A 19493-nucleotide genomic window follows, 5' to 3' on the forward strand; every position below is an offset into this window, starting at 1 on the left:
AGGAATCCCCAAAATTTTGAGAAACTCTAACAAGCAAAAAAACATTTTTAGAGCGATGGGATGCCCAAGGGTTACTCCTTTGCAATACGAATTGATATTTAAAATGGATTGAGTATCTCTTGTTAAATAGCCGTGAAGTTTTTTAAAATGAAAACTGACAGTATTACATAACAGCCTCTGAATATGCTAATTGGCCCGTAGAATGGAAGCTGACTTAACAGTAGTCAGTCGATGAGCTCCCTCGACCAAAAAAGGCCCGGTGGGTTTGAGAAAAACATTCTGGTTTCAGCCGCTGCCTCTATTACACAGACAGGAAGCTGTAGATTTCCCCTGGCGGCTCTCACAGACCTGAACATGCTTTTGGAATTTGTAGCGGCAGAATGAAGGACGGCTCGACACGTATGCTTCGTATGTGTGGCATGAAATCTCTGCTCAGGATGTAGTTTTCCATCTTGAGTCAATGTGCCGATAAGTAAAGCAAACTGCTTTATTCTCCTTCTTCTCTTTTCCTTATATCTCAATCCTTTCACATTCACCCTGCTTCTAACTCACCGCCTTCTTATATTCTATTCTAATCGTTATATTCCTGTTTCCTGTCGTTCTCTTTCTCAATCCTTCATTACCTTTTCGTCCATCCTTTGACTCCTGTCCCACTAATTCCCTCATTGCTCCCATCGCCTACCTTGCTTTTTACTTTTGACTTTCTCTGCTACTTCCTGCATCCCTCAATGCATCTCCTCTGCCTCGCTTCACTTCACGTCTCCCTGTCGCTCTTTATCGTTCCCTATTATTCCTACATCCACCTCTCTTCTCGTAGTCTTTGTCTTCCCTTCACTCTTCCCGATGTCAATCCTTTTTTTTTTTCTCCTCCACAGAACAATGAGAGGGAGACGGCCCTCCACTGTGCAGCCCAGTACGGACACACTGAGGTGGTTTCAGTGCTGCTTCAGGAGCTGACCGACCCCGCCATGAGAAACAGCCGACATGAGACGCCCCTGGACCTGGCAGCGCTGTATGGACGACTGCAGGTCAGTGAGGATGACAAACTGAATCTGCTCTATTATCTGACACGAGAAAGATCAGAATGGGAATTCTGCTTTGGATATTTTCATTTATTACAATGATTATTTTCCATGCTGTTAAAAATGGTACAGTAATACCTCTGTAGTAATCAGGAGTACATACTTGTACCGAAAAGTACATATTTTTTACAGATGGTCCTCATAAGAACAAATGAAAGCTGGTTTGATCCACAGTAAAGATAAGAAGGTAGTTTTTAAAAGTTAAAAGTTTAATTTGTCCCAATTTAAATAAAACTTCTGGTAAAGCAGCATTCATTCTGCATGGATAGGACAGTATGACGGGCTAATAGGCTTACTGATGACTGTATCATGTTTTGATGAGTTGACATACAAGGTCAGAACATTAGTTGGTGGCCATCATCTAAAAGAATTGTGTTAAAATGATGCTGTCTAGCATCTGTGTTATAACTGTTGTCAGACCTGTTGTGATTCAAATTGGCTTCAAAGCCTAAAGCTGCCATAATCTGATTTTATATTAATGATGATGTGAAAGGTGTAACTCACATTAAACCACAAAGCCCCCCCCCCACAAAGATAAATCATCATCATCATCATCATCATCATATGTTTTATACATACAATGTAAATATGTACAATATGTGTTAAAACCTGCTACATAAGATCCCTTTAAATACGTTGTACACAAAGTAACATCCAACCGTGACGGTCAAATTCAGTCATGAATAGTTAAAACGTCATCACCGTCACGGGTCCTCGACTGCTGAGCCTCCGATGTGTACCTGACAGATCTATACCCACCTGGCTAATGAGCAGTTTGAAAGCAGGAGATATAAAGGTATGAACCGTTGACCTTTCAGTATGTCGAGAAGCGGAGAAGCTCTGATCTCCGTTGGAGCGGCTCCACATGGAGGACTGAGGGGATGAAAGCCTTTGTAATGAAGGATAACTCAATACCAGCGTCTGATGCTATTCAATACAAATGAAATGTATCCCAAACATTTAATTTGCAATGCAATTTTAATTGCAACGTGGAGGAACAAAGAATTTTCTTTCTATTTACAGATGAAGATGCCAGAACTGATCATCAGTCAAAGAAAATGCAGTGAAAGACTTACAATATAGTTCTTTGTGGTGTAGATAGAAATAAGACATTACTTACTTGGTGGGTTTAAATGTTCATTGTTGACAAAGTAGCGCATGTAGAATAATTACAACATTTATCAGAAAGTCTCAGGTCTCTAATGAGGAATTATGAGTGATTATTGTTATGATGCAGCAATTTTGTGGCTATTTTATTGATACACTAACGTTTTATTTTTGATTTATTATTCGCTTGATTGATATACGCTCATATTACGAAGAAAATAACATTTACTACTTTACACTGACCCCGGGCTCATGTTTTCATTGTTACAACAGCTGTTTATACCGGTCGGGTGGGTGGGATCTGTATGTGAACCTCTGTATGAATCCTGGGAAAGCTCTGTGCTGGCAGGTGAAAAGAAACAGCTGACAGTGTAAAGGACCACAGCGCACAGGAATACAGTTGATTTATTGTGGAAAAGAAATTCTCAAATACTGTCTGAAGTTCACAGAAAGGCAGGTACACATTTTTAGAACTGGGACTTTACTCCTCTGTCAAAAATGTGACAAAAGGTGCACCAGCCTCTCCCACATTGAGAGGTGTATGCTACAAATGCCTGCTGATGTTCAAATGCAATCACACATTCTTCCTGCTAAGGTAGTGAGTAATTGCAGTCAAGCCATACAGGTTTGTTTGAGTGCGAATGAATAATTTATAAAGGCAGCACGGTAGTTCTCTCTCCCTCTCTTTCTGCATAATAATGAAGGGAAATCCCTGTGGTGGAAGCTGCTGCTGGTGCATGGAGATGTAACTAACACGGGGCAAAAGTTTAGCATACGCACACAAAGGCACACATTAAAGGAGGAAGCTTTCGAGAGAACTGCCTGTTGGTGAGCCGAGTTATTGAAGGTATCATCCGCGACCAGACAAAAGCAAAACAACCTCCGACTACAAGATGCTCAAGTTGATTGACAGGTCTTCTAATACAAGGACTCACTGCAGAAACACATAATTAAGCAGACCTCCTCATGATTGGTTGAGAAACAAACTGCCTTCTAATTATCTGTTACCACTCATAGTTTACTGACATCCAAGCTCGCAGTTTGGTGTCACGATTTTGGGCTGATTAGAGAATCAGATGTGCAGGAAGAACTCGGGACACGAAGTAAAGTTAAAAAGCCAACCAGGCACATACAAAGCCTGAGTCTGAAAAAAACAAAAACAAAAACAAAATCCAGGCAGGGAGAAGTAAACAATCCAAAAACCAGCAAACAAAGCCAAGTCAAAAATCATAGAGACGGACTCTAGGAAATTATGCTGGAAAGGGATTAACTCATGAGGCTGACCAAGACAATCTGGAAGGGGAACAGAGACCTGAGAGAATGTACAGAGATGCATGATGGCAAAACCAGGGGCAGGTGAGTGATGAGAAACAGGTGCGGATAATTAGAAGAGCAGGAGACACAGGAACTGAAGTGGCAAAACAAAACAGGAAAAACTACAGTCGCAGATTAACGACTCTCTGGACAACAAAACATGTACAAGAAGGTGACCAGTGTGTCCCAGTCTCCTCTCAGCGAGCTGCTCTGTGTTTATTCTGTGCCCAGGTGGTCCGCATGCTGGTGAGCGCCCACCCCAACCTCATGACGAGCCACACTCGCCAACACACTCCGCTCCACCTGGCTGCCCGCAACGGACACCACAGCACCGCGCAGACTCTGCTCGACGCCGGCATGGACGTCAACTGTTTGGTGAGAAGAATTTCACCTCTGGTGTTTTTTGTTGTTGTTGTTGTTGTTGTTCTCCATCAGCATCACAGGACAGATTTCTGGCTCAGATTACGTCAGCCTGCTAAGGACAATGATAATAGCGACTTTTTCATTTGCTTGTTGTTGCTTACGGCAAACCTTGTTCCCCTTTTAGACTAAGCCACTGTAGTTGTTGTGAGCTGTTCCATTTGGAAGTGAGACAGCTTGAGCAGAGAGTAGCTCTTATATTACTTCCTCAAGATTTGTGGATTATCATGAGTAGCCTTGTCATTATATCAGAAAGACGCTTCGCCTCGGAGTTGTACAAACAAACTTTTATTATTTTGAACACCACGAACCACAAATATTGTTAAGTGTTTGTAATGTCCAAACATAAACAGCCCAAGTAAACTTGCGTTGTTTGTCTTTCAAAAAGTTGCACGTGTAGAAACATTTACAGATACAGAAAGAAGAAACATGTTTTGAACGGATGTAAGTTTGACGTTTTGTTCGTATTATCTGAATCAGAGTGGGGAAGGTGGCTGGAGAAGTACCTATTTATCCTTTTCCCTGACTAAATCTTTCAAAATGTCCTTCCTCTGCTCATCTCTGGTGAGCATGAATATTTGAGAAGTTGCAATGTCTTTGGTTGAAAGAGAGTACAGCAGTGAGTCTTTGTTTTTCTGTATATAATTCACCACAGGCATAACTGCTTTGCAGGTTCTTCTTTTGAAAGTGTGTGCGCCTCGTTCCTCTCTCTCTGTGTGTGTGTGTGTGTGTGTGTGTGTGTGTGTGTGTGTGTCAGTGAGCTTGTGTATGCCGTCCGTGCCTCCCATGGTTTGGTGGTGGTGAGGGATGAATAATTGATTGGGAGAAAAGACTGAGGAGGAGGAAGAGGAGGAAGAGGACGAAGAGGACAGGGTGTTCCTGAGAGGTCCTAAGAGTTCACCGTCTCCTCTTTACACACGCTATATCTTCAGTGTAGGAAACAGAAATACAGAGTCACTTACAGTATGTGGAGATTCCTTACGGCTCTGTTTCTAACCTGATGTCTACTCTGCTCTGCTCTGCTCTCTTTCCATTTTGTCTCATTGTGTATTCGGAGTCATCCGGACGATCCAAATACAGCTTTGTCCCGACCCTTTCTGGGCCATTTGTTTTGGTGAAGCCTTGTCAAAATGCAGCCACGCTTTACTGCTTTCCTGAATGCTGTTGTCTTTCTCTTGAGATAATTTTTTCTGAAAATCGGAGCTTTCTGACTTTGCCCACTTGTCTTAAATAGTAAGTGTTGAAAAATAACCCTTTTGTGCCTCTTAATACTGTTTGAATCAAGTCTCTTCTGATTATTAGATCAAGGTCACTGTACTTCTCCCACTTTAAGCCATTTTTTCAGTCCACTTTAAGTTGACTCGGTGAACAACAAACACACCTGATTTTAGACATGGTGGACATGATCTGATTATAGAAATATTCTAGCTGGTAATATACAGTGAATAAAAGTTCACGTCTGCTATTGCCAGAATCTGATCTGACTCCATGTTCGTTTGCTTCAAAGACATACGGCATAACAGATGCTGTGTTCTTCCTTCCCCTGCATGTGTAAGTGCGGTTTATGTAAAGCATGTGTAGCTTTCTGTTAGTTAAAGACTGAGGAGGGTCTGAAACTCCAAGAAATGAGAACTCTGTGTCACTTTGTGTCCTCCACAATATGTTCCAATGTGTCTCCAACATGACAAATCCAGTTTGGAGAATTTGTTGGGTGCAGAAGTGTATTTGTGTCCGTGTAATTTCTGGAACTGACTCGTCCTGTTTGGATGTTGGAATCATTGTGGGACTCTCCCAGCGAGGGGTTACATGACTCAGCGGCGTTGCACCCATCTTCTCTGCCTTCTGTCCTTGTTACATGCTGCCTGTTTGTGTGTGTGTGTGTGTGTGTGTGTGTGTGTGTGTGTGTGTGTGTGTGTGTGTGTGTGTGTGTGTGTGTGTGTGTGTGCGCGCGTGCGCGCGTGCGTGCTCCGATCTAAAGAGGAGGGCTTTGTATCTCTGCAGGGATTTGGCCTCGGGCTCCATGTGTCTAGTGAAGATGAACACTGCACGCCTTTGATTTGCCTCGTCTCCTCCTCTATGCACACTGCTGCAAACCTCTCTCTCTTTTTCTCTCCACCTAGTGATGATGAGCAATGCAAGCCTTTCGATATCTCCAATTCCAATCCTCTCTGCAATTTACCCTTTGCTCTTGTTCTGCTCTGTCTCTTTTGGACTGAAAAATGATATCGGAGCACGTTAACCCCCCCCCCCCCCCCCCCCCAATCACATAGAGTGAGTTGAGATGTGTCATCTGACTTCATGGTCTTATTTTGGTCTTGAACTGTTTCTGTCATTTAATGTAACTGACATGTATACGATTAATTGAACTCTAAAGTTTTTGGAGTCTCCATGTTGTGTTGCACATCATCTTCTGGTTTTACAGCTAGCTAAGGTTACAGGGAAATCCTTATTCTCATACAACAATCTCTATGTGCAGTTAATCCTAAAATGCATTACCAGTAGCTACAGTACAGCAACGAGCAGATTTAAGGGTTTCCCTGAAGAGAGGAGGCTTTCCTTGTGTGACTTTTTCCATCTTCTTTCTTCTGTCTTTTTCCTCTTCCTCTCTCGCTTTCAATTTCTGTTTCAACTTGTTTTATTTGCTTTACGATTTGGATTAAACATGTTGCCAAAGCCTGAATTCTTATATAGATAAAAGAATACAAAAGTTAAAATGATGAAATAAAAAAAAAAGAAAGACATACATAAAATAAAATCTTACAAACTTTACTTTTAAACATTTCTTTCCATGTGACAGGAATACTTGTATCTCTTTCTCTCTGTTGTGTTTTCTTCAAGGCCATCAGAACTACAGTGTCCTATATTATTGACAGTATGGTTCACTGTGGGCGACTCACAGATGGCCTTCTTGAGAACAATAGTGCAGGTCAGTAATTGGAGTGAAGCCATATAGGTCTGTCTGAGTGTGAATGAATTATTTATACAAGCAGCACACCCCCTATTTATTTCCCCTCCCTGTCTGTCTATGCCTCTCTCTCTGTCTCTCTCTCCTCCCCTGTGTCTTTCCATGTTAATGAGGGGAGCTCCCTGCCTAGGAAGGTGCTGCTCGGTGGGCAAGGAGCCAACGCAGGGCAAAAGTTTAGTATAAACACTCCGGGCTGCCTTTTCTAACACCAAGTCGCGTCAGCAGCATGTTTAGCAGCAGCAGCAGCAGCAGCATGTGTGTCGAGACATGCACGAGGCATCCAGGCCCGGTGTCGAGTGGAGGTCACTCACGTTTTGGTGCTCAGAGTGCAACTGGCTGCTACGGTGGTAATGTAGATGACTCTGTTAAATAACGTAGAGGCGTTTTTCTTTTAGATGAGTGTTGACTGAAAAAGAAAAGCGCCTGGAAAGCTCTACGGGGACGGCGTATCAGTGGACTTCACACGCTCAACAGCGACTGCTACGTTTCTACGAGCTGCCCTGAAACACAGAGTCATCCGCCTTTCAATTCCAGGAAACCCTTCAACAGTGTGATTCTTCCTCGTTTCCTTGTGACATCACTGCCTAATCGCCATGGGAAGCGGGACAGGAAGTGGTATAGGAGGTTTCAGGGGGCAAGGCTTGTGTTTTGGAGAGGGGAGGGGGGGGGGTCTCTCTTCCTGCTCTCCCACCTCCTCTCACTTGCATGGATGTAGGGGATCGGTTCCTGCAGGCTAGACTTCCACAGTTATTGTCACCGAGGCTACAAATGCAACCACTCGTCTGTTTGCACTTTGGATTCACGTCTCAGTATTTTCCTGATAGAGCTGGACTGTTCACCTTTGACCTTTTGAGGGCCACCTGGCATACAGCTTCATTCTGCCGTTGACACTTTTGTTTTTGAGAAAGCAGAAAGACTACAGTAAGTTTAGTATTCCCTGCAGAGGAGGATCACACTGATCTGGTGCAGTGTCGCGTTAAGTTGAATATCCAGGCTGTATGTATCAGCGGACCTGGCTGTCGTCCAAACAATTTGTCTTCATTAAGGCCGGGCGTTTCGTTCAGGTCCAAGTTTTCATCTGTGATGTCAGGAAACCAACCATGAAGGATGCGAAGTATTCAGCATATGTGTTACGTGTGTGCGTGCGTGTGTGTGTGTGTGTGTGAGTTTGAGAGTGTGTTCTTACAATGGCTGCACGAGTGTGCGTGTGCACGTGTGTGTGTGTGTGTGTGTGTGTGTGTGCTAAAGTTCAGATCTTTGGTCCCAGATGGGCGTTCTTGCTTCCAGCAAGGTGTGCGGGCCAGTATGTTCAATGTATGGAAACATAATGTCCCATAAAGCTGTGCAGCAGAAACTACATTAGAAGTACATTTGTACCAGTGTAACATTCAGTATCATGGACTGTATGCAAGCTTCGATGTGAGTTGGCTCGTCGTGACCTTTTGACCTTGAGAGCACAGAGATACTAAACCTATATTGCGTTTACTTATTGGTAGTGTTTCCCAATTGTCTAGTGGGAAGAATCATGTTGTTTACATGCATGTTTCGTAATTATCTGACAACTGACTTTGTTTTCACCAGTAGCACTTGAAAATATGAAGTTATCAGTGACAAAAAACACACTCGGTAAAGTAACAAGAAAACTGTTAAAATGTAATATTTATGTCTGTCTTGGAACATAAAGCCTCTTTGTGCTGGTACATTTCATTTTTCTTCAGAAAAGATATGTGATTAGTAGAAGCATAACCGTCCTCCACCTAGTGCCTTTAAATCTTTGTGTTTGTTCCAGGGTGTTGGTGGTTAAACAGCTGTTTTTTTCTTCTTAGCGTGACTCCCCCAGTGTTGCTCTCTTAAATGCGTCCTTGTCAAAGTAATCTTCTCTCTCATCACCGCTGATCCAAGATGAGGCGCTTACCAGAGCCTTCCCCACGCTAGTTTCCATGTGTTGCATCATATCTGTAATATCCCTATTAGTGGGACTGGAGCTTGATACGGGCCGGCGTCGGGTGAGAGGGTAGGGGGACACAGGCCCCCGCTGCTTGTGTAATGGTTTGAAATCAGTGGGGCCTCACGGTGTTTGCAGCTGAGGGGATGTGACTCGTTTTAATCTCGATGAATCACTTTCATTTAGCTGCCAGATAGAAAGCGAGATCGTATCAAATCGAAATATTGTCTTTTTGCTCCCTTTTAATCCCTGGGACCTTCTTTTTTCTTCTAATGTCTTTCGTCCCTCAATCCACTTGTGTTTTTGATGTCTATTTTTGTCTTTGCTTTCAATTGTTTAAGTGATGGAATATTAACACACACACACACACACACACACACACACACACACACACACACACACACACACACACACACACACACACACACACACACGCACACATGCTCTCTCTTGTAGACGGAGAATGGCAGTGCCCTCCATGAGGCAGCTCTCTTTGGGAAGATGGATGTAGTTCGCCTTCTGCTCGATTCAGGTGGGTCTATAAATATATTCTGGCAAAAAAAAGAAAACTGTGTGTGTGTGTTTCCCCTTTTTAGTTCAACCTGCGGCTAGATGCCTTTTTTGTTTTCCAGATTGTGGGTTGAGTTTGTCCTCAGGTGAACTCCAGGCATCTGTCTGCTGAAAATTCTGGACTTTCAGCTTTGTTATTGTTTTGGTCAGTTTCCTGTTCAGCAGGATGCAGTGTCTAATGCCTCATTTTGATGATGTCACTCAACTTGATAATCGGGTCAGCGGTTACGAGGTCATGACCAAAAGTTACTTTGAAGGTGCAGCAGCTCCCGTCTGAAATAATGACTCATACAGGGAATTCATGTGTGCATGACTTTCTCATTTTAGTTAAGAATGCAAATATAAGTGTACACAAGAATGATCTTATGTATGAAACACTAAAAACTAGAAGCACATGATTGAATACAAAACAAAGACTAGCTTAAAACTAGGGAACAGAGTCCAAACACTTTGATACCACTGCCACCCGCCCACTTTCCTTCAGCACTTCCTGTTTCCTGCAGGACTTCCTCTTAGTTGCCATGTTCGTTTTTGGCCTTGACTTTATTGCCATCCTGGATCAGCACGGGACTGGGCTGGCCTGAATCCCTGAACTTTAGCCCTCCACGGCTGAAACATTGTGTGTATTGGTGCAAAGTGGAAGGTAGAGAGCGGCGCTGCAGGGATGTGGGATGGGCAGCCAGCCTTTCATTGTTTAACATGAACTATACATGGAAACAGGTCCATCATCTTTTGGGGTTCAGTGGTGAAAACTGAAGAGTGATTGGAAAGACATTTATCTTTCATGTTGAATTGGATCCATGAGCACAGGAAGGGATCAAAAAGTCAGATAAATAATAACTTGCACGTTAAGAAAAGACATCCGATAGACTTGTGTCTGTTTTCCTGCACACTATCGAGTGTGTTTGTTTGAATCTGCGTCAGTGTGTGCACGCAGTCTTGTATGTATCATCGTCTGGGACTGTGACTAGCAGTGTCTAAGCATGTGTTTGTGTGAGAATGAGCGACTTTCATCGACAGAAAATTCTGGTTTTAATCTTGATTAAAAAAAAAAAAAAAAAAAAAAAAAAAAAAGTTTTTTAAAGAAGCCTCAAATGACTCATCCCTTTATGACTGCAACACATTCATCTTTTGCTGACTTGCATTTTTTGAATGGGTTTGCAGATCCGAGTGTGTACTCGTGTGTACAATATGCGAGTGTCCAGTTTAATTTGTGTTTGGCGTGAAGTTGAGTTTAGCCTTAAGCAAGTTTGAGGAGTATTATCTTCTGTGACAAAATCAGGAGTGTTCTGCATCTGACCTTTGACCTGCTGTTCATGTGTATCAAAACATACTGTATTGTGTGCCTGTCTGTGTGTCTGTGTGTGTGTTTCAGGGATCGACACCAATCTGAGAGACAGCCAGGGGAGAACAGCTCTGGAGATTCTGAGAGAACATCCTGCCCCGAAATCCCAGCAGATCACCGCTCTTATCCAAGGTAAGAGAGCCCAGAACACTTGCTGCAGATTTAGATGAAGCTCTCTCGAGAAATTGGGTCGTTGCAGGTGTAAAAAAAAAAAAATAGAAAACTCTTGTACAGTAAATGTAATACATCATATCAAAGTTTAAAGCTACAGTATTTTTTTTTTTCTCAATGCAACTTGACAGATAAAACATTTTAGCATTAATAATTTAATCTGCACTACAACTGTAACACGTGTGACTTCACAGGTTTATTGCGTGAATTAATGCGTTTTATATGAAAAAGAAAAATCTGTTCAGACTAATGGTCGGCCTGAATCGACTTTTGGTGACATTTTACGGCCGAATTAGGTGAACGGTGCAGACACACTGACCTGCAGTGTGCAGTAGTACCGTGACATTGTGGTGACTCTTGTTGTGAGTGAATGTGATCCAACTGAGAAATCTTGTTTTCCAGGAAGTTTATCTTCCACTGAGAAACAATGGGAGCCTCCTGTATGTGCTCAGTTGCGACAGTGGGAGAGCACGCTGTTAACGTTAGCCTTGATATTCCCACACAACAATCTTCTCTCCAGTTCTCCTCCATTGTCTCACTGGCTGAGGTGGATCTCGAGTGAGATGGTTATCGATGGTCATCAGGAATGTGTGACAAAATCAGAAGCAGCTGATTGTTTTGTTGAAGTATTTAATTTCCGTGGATAAACAGAGCGCTTGGTGATTCTGTGTTTTGGTTATTTACTGCGCACTGATTTGGTTTAGACCCGCGATGTACATATATTATTTTAGGAGTTACTTACAAGCAGTTATGATTGATGTTCAGCAGTGTCACTGCATAAATACGACGTGTACTGGCACACGATGTGCGGGAACAGCAGGACCTCAGTGTGTTGTAGAAGGACATACATTTTTATCTTTCATATTTCATCTTTATTGCTGTACTTATACTGTGTCCTGTTTAAATGTGTCAGGACCAACGTCCTCACATCGAGTTTCACCGCTTTGATATTTAATGTCTCCGCTTTTGTAAAGTTTAGAACCACAATCTTTGATAAGCAGTTTATTATCAGGTATATAATCCAGAAAAGGAAAAAAAAAAAACAGAAAAGAAACTGAAATTAAGGAATATGTGGACGTTTTTTTTTTTTTTTTTTTTTTTTTTTTTAAATATAATGGCAATAAAGAATCACTTTAAATACAATACATACAATACAATAGATACATTTTCTGCCAATTGGCAAATTGTTTTAGCTTTACATTTGATTTTAATATCACATATGTGCAAATGAAGATTGAAAGAGTTAGGTCACAGAGCCAAATATTTTACATAATGCAATTTAAATGCCCAACTGGATTTCACCGGTAAACTCACTAGTTTGTAGCGGCACTCCCGGTCAGTCTATTTCAAAAATATTTTAACAGTAAATCATTATTTTCAGTGTTTTCCGTCTAAAACTTCTGTTCGCACTCTTATCTGTGCTGCAGTGTGTTATTTGTGCTTCCACTGGGACCCAAAGATTCTCCATATTGCACCTTCTAAAGACAGCGTTGTCATCGGGTGATTATGAGGTTCAGTTTGAACGCTCTAATCTGCGGCTTGGAGGCCTTCGCTATCTGTCATCGTGTAACCTGTGGGTGTACGTTAGGCACGTAGTTGCAGATGATTTAAAGAGAGTGAGATAAAGGCAGACAGAAATGGAGGGATGGAGGGATGAGAGAGAATATGTCAGAGGCTAAATTAACCGCAAATCAGTCTCAACTTGGAGGCAAAGAGAGAAGTGGGAACAGAGACCGAGTCCCAGGAATGTTACAAATTGGCCACAGTTAGAAAATAACAGACATAAAGCTGACATTAAACCCGGGGAAAACACAGCGATGCAAAGGGCAGAACAATTTAGACGTAATTGGTGATTCTAGCTTCCCATTTCATGTGTATCACTACAAGATCTGAGATGTACAAATAACAAAATATGGGGAAACCATGTGCTTGTGCCCTGTTTTAACCCTTAACATGACGTTTTCCCTTTTTTTTGTTTTTGTTTTATTAGCCCTCAAGTAGCCATAAAGCTTCTCTAATCAATCTATATAATGCAGTGTATATACTGAAAGTGGTTGCTTGGTATGATGAAAGTTAACTCCTAATTTTGCAGTTTGTCTCAAGTCTACGAAGCGTTTTTCTTGTCGTGGTTCATGTTTTATGGCTCTCATCAACGAGCAGACAGACAAAGTTAGCGGTTAGCTGATGAACATTGTGGAGCATTTTAGCAGTTGATATGTGGGAACTTTGGGATCTCCATTAGTACTTAAAATAAAACTCTGTGGATTTGACTATAGCTTGGATGGACCAGATGAGTGTATACTTGCTAACTTACTAATACTTAATGGATCAGTGAGGTCAAAGATGTTAATGCAACTATCTAGACTTAATTTGGCATCCTTTGAGACAGTATATTTTTGTTTGTATTTGTGAATATGCAGGAATTCTGCATTTATGCAACTAAAATATTCTAATATGTACAGAACTAAAGATAGAATTTTGTTTTTAGGCTTTTGTAGAGTGCTCGTCACATTTTAAATGTCAAAAATCCATATCATGGAAGATAACGGTCAAAATCTAATCTCACTAAACCAGAGGTGGAAACGGAGATTTGGACTTCAGCACAAATAGGGGACTGTGTGTGTGTGTGTGTGTGTGTGTGTGTGTGTGTGTGTGTGTGTGTGTGTGTGTGTGTGTGTGTGTGTGTGTGAGAGGGAGAGGGAGAGAGGAAGAAAAAAAACAAGAAAGGACACAGCTGTGACTTGGTGAAAAGATCAGCTGCATGCCATTTCCTGTTGGAGAAAAGAGATAGAAAAGGACACACACACACACACAAAGGGCAAAATACCTATCATTTACTTTATTGTAGCAGCTGAGAGGCTTTCTGGTTGCCACTGGCACCTCATTTTGAAAAGATTCTCATTTGATTAACAGCACACGATTCATCCTGCTGTTCAAATGAACAGCTCGCCTCTCACTGCCCCGCAGCAACTCGTTGTGTACTACAGTGCAATGCAGTAATTTAGCTGTAACACTTTAACACCGGGCCGTATGTCTTCTGCTGTTTATGGAAATCCACTGATAAAACTGAATCAGTCTGTCAAAGCCTTTTAATCATTCCTTTCAGAGTCTGATACAAGTTCCAAGACTCTGTATAATTGCATGCAAATATGGTAGTATATCATAATTATTGAGGGGAGTGCGTAGTACACGCACACTTTCCTGACATTAACAGGCTTCCTCATTAGTTCTCTGCAGGGAACTTAATTTCACTTTGTAAGCGTGTTTGTGTTTTTCTGCTGCTAATGCCTCACTCACGCACGTTTATTATTTATCATTATCCAGTCTTCTAGCTGAGTTTGTGCCCCCGCACCTGAACCTGCTTCCTCTACTCCTCTTCCCACTGTATTTTCTACCCACATAAGTCTCTCTCTTTTGCTTTTATGAACAGCAGAGTGATTTATTAGCAGAAGCCGTGAAGTGAATTTGCGGTGCGGGGAAAAGTGTGAATTGAATGCAGCACAAGCTGTTTGCCGTGCTGATGGCCGTGCAATTATATTGATCCAGTAAAATGCCTCTGAGATGCTTTTTCCTCTCCATCCCTTCCTCTCCTCCCTCCTCCATCACACTCTCCTCCGAACTCCTCTTCTCGCCTTTGCCCCATGTCTTCTTTCTTCCTGTTGCCCTGACATATTTCCACCTCACTTCTTACATCGCGTCGCTACGTCTCCGTGTGTGTAGAGTATATGATGGACGAGATGGAGAGGCAGAGTATCGTGGACGAACCTGTTCGCAAGTGTCCCATCCCTGCACCTCGAACCTCCGTTTCCTCACCCTCCACCTCCCCTTCCCTCAGACACAAGAGTAAGTACACACACACACACACACACACGCACACGCACACACACACACGTATGTGACATGCACTATGCAACTAAGCTGCTTTAAACTGACATTCAAGGTGGCTAAAGACATATGTGGTTATTTTTGGATGAGAAACGTCCTAAAAAGAGGAAGTGGAAGAAAATAAGACTTCATTTTGAGAAAACGTCCACAACTGCGGAGTAGAGATGAGAGATAACAACTCGTATCGCAAAAAATACATTTTGCATGAAGTTAACAGTGTGTTTTGAAATATGCCTCAATATCTGCAAAAGAATCTGCATTAAACATTTAGTTATATAATTAAGGAAATATCAAAGGCGAACTCAGCATCCCAAATATATTTCAAGTTTACTTTTTTAGTATTTATGTATGCTGCTTAGTATAATCCACCTCCAAACCTGATGCGAAGAGCTGTTTACTTTTTGTAATACGGGGAAACAATGCCACATAAAGCCAGCCGTGGAGAAGCAGCTCCTTTAGTGGAGAATAACTGTAACTGCCACACTGTACGGTCATGCAGTTCCCTTGTCCAGCACTGCCCCCTGTGTTATTAATATCATATTGCAACACGGTGACTTCCTGCTGATCCACTCTGCACTCAGTGACTGTCAGCAGATACCATAATTACCTTGATTACCTTAGAGACCCTGGAGGAAGGCGGGAGAAGGTGATTAGCACAGATTGCTTCTCAACATGTGACACATCAGCAGAGACAGAGAAGGAGGTTTTCAACCATTAGTTCTGTCCCTGCTTTTTGCCAAATGTTGAATCTTATTAATGATCAGACAAACGGAATGAAGGACTCAAATATCTTCTACCTTCTTCTGTTTCTCTGGTTAAAAGACCAAGAAACAAACTGTACATTATGTGGTCACTTATGAGGAATGAGTGTTTGCTTTCATCAAATACAAAAAGTTATTTTATCACTTCTGCTCTAGTTGTAATAAAAACTTGCTTCAGATTGATGCTGTAAGGGACGTTTGATGTATTTCTTACCCCCTCCTCCTCATCCTCCTCTTCCTCCTCCTCCTCCTCATTCTCCCCCCAGATGATGCTGTGACAAGTGAGCTGTCCAAACTCCTCCACGAGATCAAAAAGTGCCGGGACAGGGACTACTCCTTCGAGGAGCTCTGCCACACCATCTCCTCCCACTCCATGGACAGCTTCGGCAGCGGGCGGCTGTCAGACGAGGAGCGCCCGGATCGACCCAACGGCACCCTGACTCGAGTCGGCAAGGTATGTTGTTTAGTTATGACAGAGGTTTGCCATATTTATGGATGTGAGTTTGGAGAAGTGACTCTTAGGAGCAATGAATCCTTTCTTTCTTTCCTGGGTCTGCTGTTGTTTTCAAGTTCTCCTCATAACATCACATACAAATGTTTTTTGTAGAAGACAATGAACTGATCAGGCACCGAAAGTGGCTGAGCTTAGTAATGTTCATTAAATGTTCCAACTCAGCATTTCGTCATTTCAGGCTGAGAGTTGCACTGAAACATTTGGCTTAGAAAATGATTGTAGATTTACTCAAGACAGAAATATAAAATTTAACCATTTACATTTTTTATTTTACATGAGGCATTTTGAAGTATTTTCCCCCTTTTTTCCCCCCAATATCTTTGTATTTCTGACTACAAGTTACACAAAACAAGAAACGTAATGATGCCTCTTTGGATTCTCTTAAATCAAATAAATTGTTAGATGCAGCCCTAATATATATATATATATATAAAAAAAAAAAAATCATTGAACTATTGTGCATGAAAACCAAGGAAGTAATTTTAATTTAGTTGTATAAAAAAAAAAGATCTTTTAGTGAGTTACCAGTGAGATTTTTACGCACTGTTGCATTTTTTTCCTTTAACCTGTAGATGGATTTTAGACAGAAAGACAAATCATGTGTTTCCACTGTGTGAGGTGTTTGTGAGCAGGTTTTTATGTCTTCATATTAAAGCATATCTCTCTTCAGGCAGCTATAAATTTTATCATAAAATATGACAGTTCCAGATGTGCTGCGTGTCTAAGGGAAGGTTTCTTGCTTCAATAAATACTTGTAATTTGTCTGTTTTGACAATAGAGGGCAGTATCACATAGACTGATGTCACTGAGCAGCCTTGTCTGGTTGAGTGATCACTTGTTACAGAAACACAGCGTCAGTGTGTTTGTCTTGAATTGTAACTCTTATTTATGCTCAAACAGCCTTTCACAGACTGCAGATATTTTTTTTTCTTGACCTTTATTTATTATTTGGTGCTTTTTTAAACTGAAATATTGTTAGCAGTATCCACTTCACTTGCTCACGGGCTTCCTTCTCGCCACACTCTCTCAATCGAAGAGAACTGTTTAGATCGGTCAGTTTGAGGGAGAAATGGCTGCCTTTCATCCGTATTATCAAAGCAGAGAATCACAGCCGCAGTTTATTTCTAACAGCCAGCACAGTGTGAAGAGGCTCGGGGCTCTTTCAATTTCGTCGGCAGGGAACTAAGAAACAGGTCATCCGTCACACTGACCCCCCACCCGAACCTTTAAACTGCACACGCGCACACACACACACACACACACACACACACACACACACACACACACACACACACACACACACACACATATACATGCTGAGGCTCTCACACAGGTGTCAGAAGAAATGTGATTGTATGCACCTGTGCTTCTCGCTTGCTTATTACGCCGCGTCTCTTTCTATTGTTTTTTCTATTTCTCTCCCCCTCGCTCACCTCCGGCACCTCAGCCAAGTAAAGCTGGGACACCGATCAATAGCTCATAATGTTTTCCACTTCTTTAATAAGCTCAACGTGAATGTAAGCCAAGGCGTGTTTGCAGACAGAGCAGCAGGCGTTCAGACCTCCTGCCTGTCACGCATGTGCATGTACATCAAACAGAATCACCTCCGCTCACTTAGGCTGTAATTATCTCAATCCATCTTGTGTCCCTCTCTGTCTCTCTCCATAAGTACCAATTTGTATTCTATTACTGACATTCTCAGTGTGTACATGTGTTTATGTGCCCACAGGCTACTGTCTGAACATGTGGCCGGAGCCATTAGTATGTGATTCGATGTTTCTTATTAACCATGAATAAAACATGTTAAAAACCCACAACAGCTCTCTCACACACAATCTCAAGAAGGACACCGGCTTCTTTCACTACCTCAGTACCCAACGTGTAAATTGAGTCCGAATGTATTTACATGTGTGGTCCCGTTCAAACCTGGAATTGATTATAAGTGCACAGCTCTAAACGCAGTTGTTAATGCACGGAAGACGCATTGATGACCACATAGGGGAGGTGGTCACACTTTGATTGCCGTGTGCACGTGAACGTGTCCTCAGCCACATTAAAGGGCCGTCAACTCCACTAACGTCTTCTGTGTGAGTGGAAGCACAAGAAGTAGTCTATTGTTTTCACTTCTTCTTTTAATTTCCGACAGCCCCTTCACGGGAAGTGCATGGCTGCCTCCCGCTAATTAAAAACGCATTCTGGTCTTCGCAAACATAAAGGGTGTTTGTGTTTATTTGCATACAGTACGAGGAAGTGAGATCCGATCACAAGCGAGACACCCGTGGAAACACATTCTTAATGGCAGATGTAGACTGACGTACGTAGAGCTGTCCACTGGTGATCGCATCAGCCAACACGCTTGTTAATGCCAGGTTTGAACAGGGCTCAAATGAGCACCAATATGTTTTTTTTTTTAGAAATAATCTGATTCTGCTATTCTACTGAAACTCAGTGTAATAATTTCTAATTATTTATAGTTTCTGCACCTTTTCCTTCCTTCAGCAAAGAAATGTTTAAATGGGTGTGTCTGTGGGAAAATTACTTCAAGCTGCACTTCTAAAAAAAATTGGTCACATTCTGTCAAATTTAAAGTCATCAGCCTTAAATGTGTCACACTAGAGTCTGTTCACGGCATAGTATTTATCCATTTTTGGTTTCCTTCATCAGATGAGCAAAGTTTATTTATTAACAGTCCTGCAAAATACACAGACGTACGCAAAAACACATCTTAATGTAGTTAAGGAAAGGAAATCCGCCCAAATAGTAATCTATCCCTTTAAGGCTTTCCCAACTCATACAATATTGATCAGTTATGCAGTCCTCAGTAATCAATAATTAATGGTGGTATTGAACAATGGCTGATGTGAGATTTTTACTGTAATGAAAGGAGATATCTGTTGTTCGGTGCAGTATATGAGGACTGCAGTCTGTTTCAGATCGATCAATATTCCAGTGTTGGATAGAGCCTTCTGCAATCTGGAGCGTTTCATGACCTTTTTCTTTCAGCTTCATTTTCTGTCTCCCTCTTTAGGCTCGCTGCTCGTCTTTGTGCTTCCCATCTGTCCGTCCCTTCTTCCGTAACATCTTTTGCTTTCACAATTTTCTTCTTGTTTAAGCTTTGTGTAATTTGTTGCTTCTTTGACAAGTGCCTTGTTTTCTTTGCCCTGTCGCTTTCGTCTTTTAGACCTTTGTTCTAAAGATAATTACCTCGGTCTCATCATCAGACCTCCTTCTGTCCTCTGCCTCAGTTCTCTTCATCCTCCTCCTCTTCTTTTGTCACTGCTGGTAAAAGCTACATTTGAGACCCTGCGGTGACATCTCTATGTAATCTGCTGTGGTCTACATCATCAGCTGAGATGTCAGGTGGGCTTTATCTGCCCTCCGACCCCTCAGGTCACAGAGCTCCTCCACACACCT

General features: G+C 42.0%; 1 protein-coding gene across 5 annotated transcripts in view; it reads left to right on the forward strand.

Moving 5' to 3' along the window:
* anks1b (ankyrin repeat and sterile alpha motif domain containing 1B) overlaps positions 1-19493 on the forward strand; it is a 193822-nt gene that overhangs the window by 68939 nt on the left and 105390 nt on the right. For all 5 annotated transcript variants that reach the window (XM_069164827.1, XM_069164826.1, XM_069164825.1 and 2 more), the window contains exons 4-9: positions 876-1028; positions 3735-3878; positions 9290-9365; positions 10779-10880; positions 14640-14762; positions 15832-16019. In XM_069164827.1, the coding sequence (XP_069020928.1) occupies positions 876-1028; positions 3735-3878; positions 9290-9365; positions 10779-10880; positions 14640-14762; positions 15832-16019 (786 nt within the window). The remainder of the gene's footprint in view (positions 1-875; positions 1029-3734; positions 3879-9289; positions 9366-10778; positions 10881-14639; positions 14763-15831; positions 16020-19493) is intronic.

Source organism: Embiotoca jacksoni, unplaced genomic scaffold (genome assembly GCF_022577435.1).
Source record: "Embiotoca jacksoni isolate LCO1_2020_lvr unplaced genomic scaffold, fEmbJac1.0.p SCAF_32, whole genome shotgun sequence".
NCBI classification, from domain to species: domain Eukaryota; kingdom Metazoa; phylum Chordata; class Actinopteri; family Embiotocidae; genus Embiotoca; species Embiotoca jacksoni.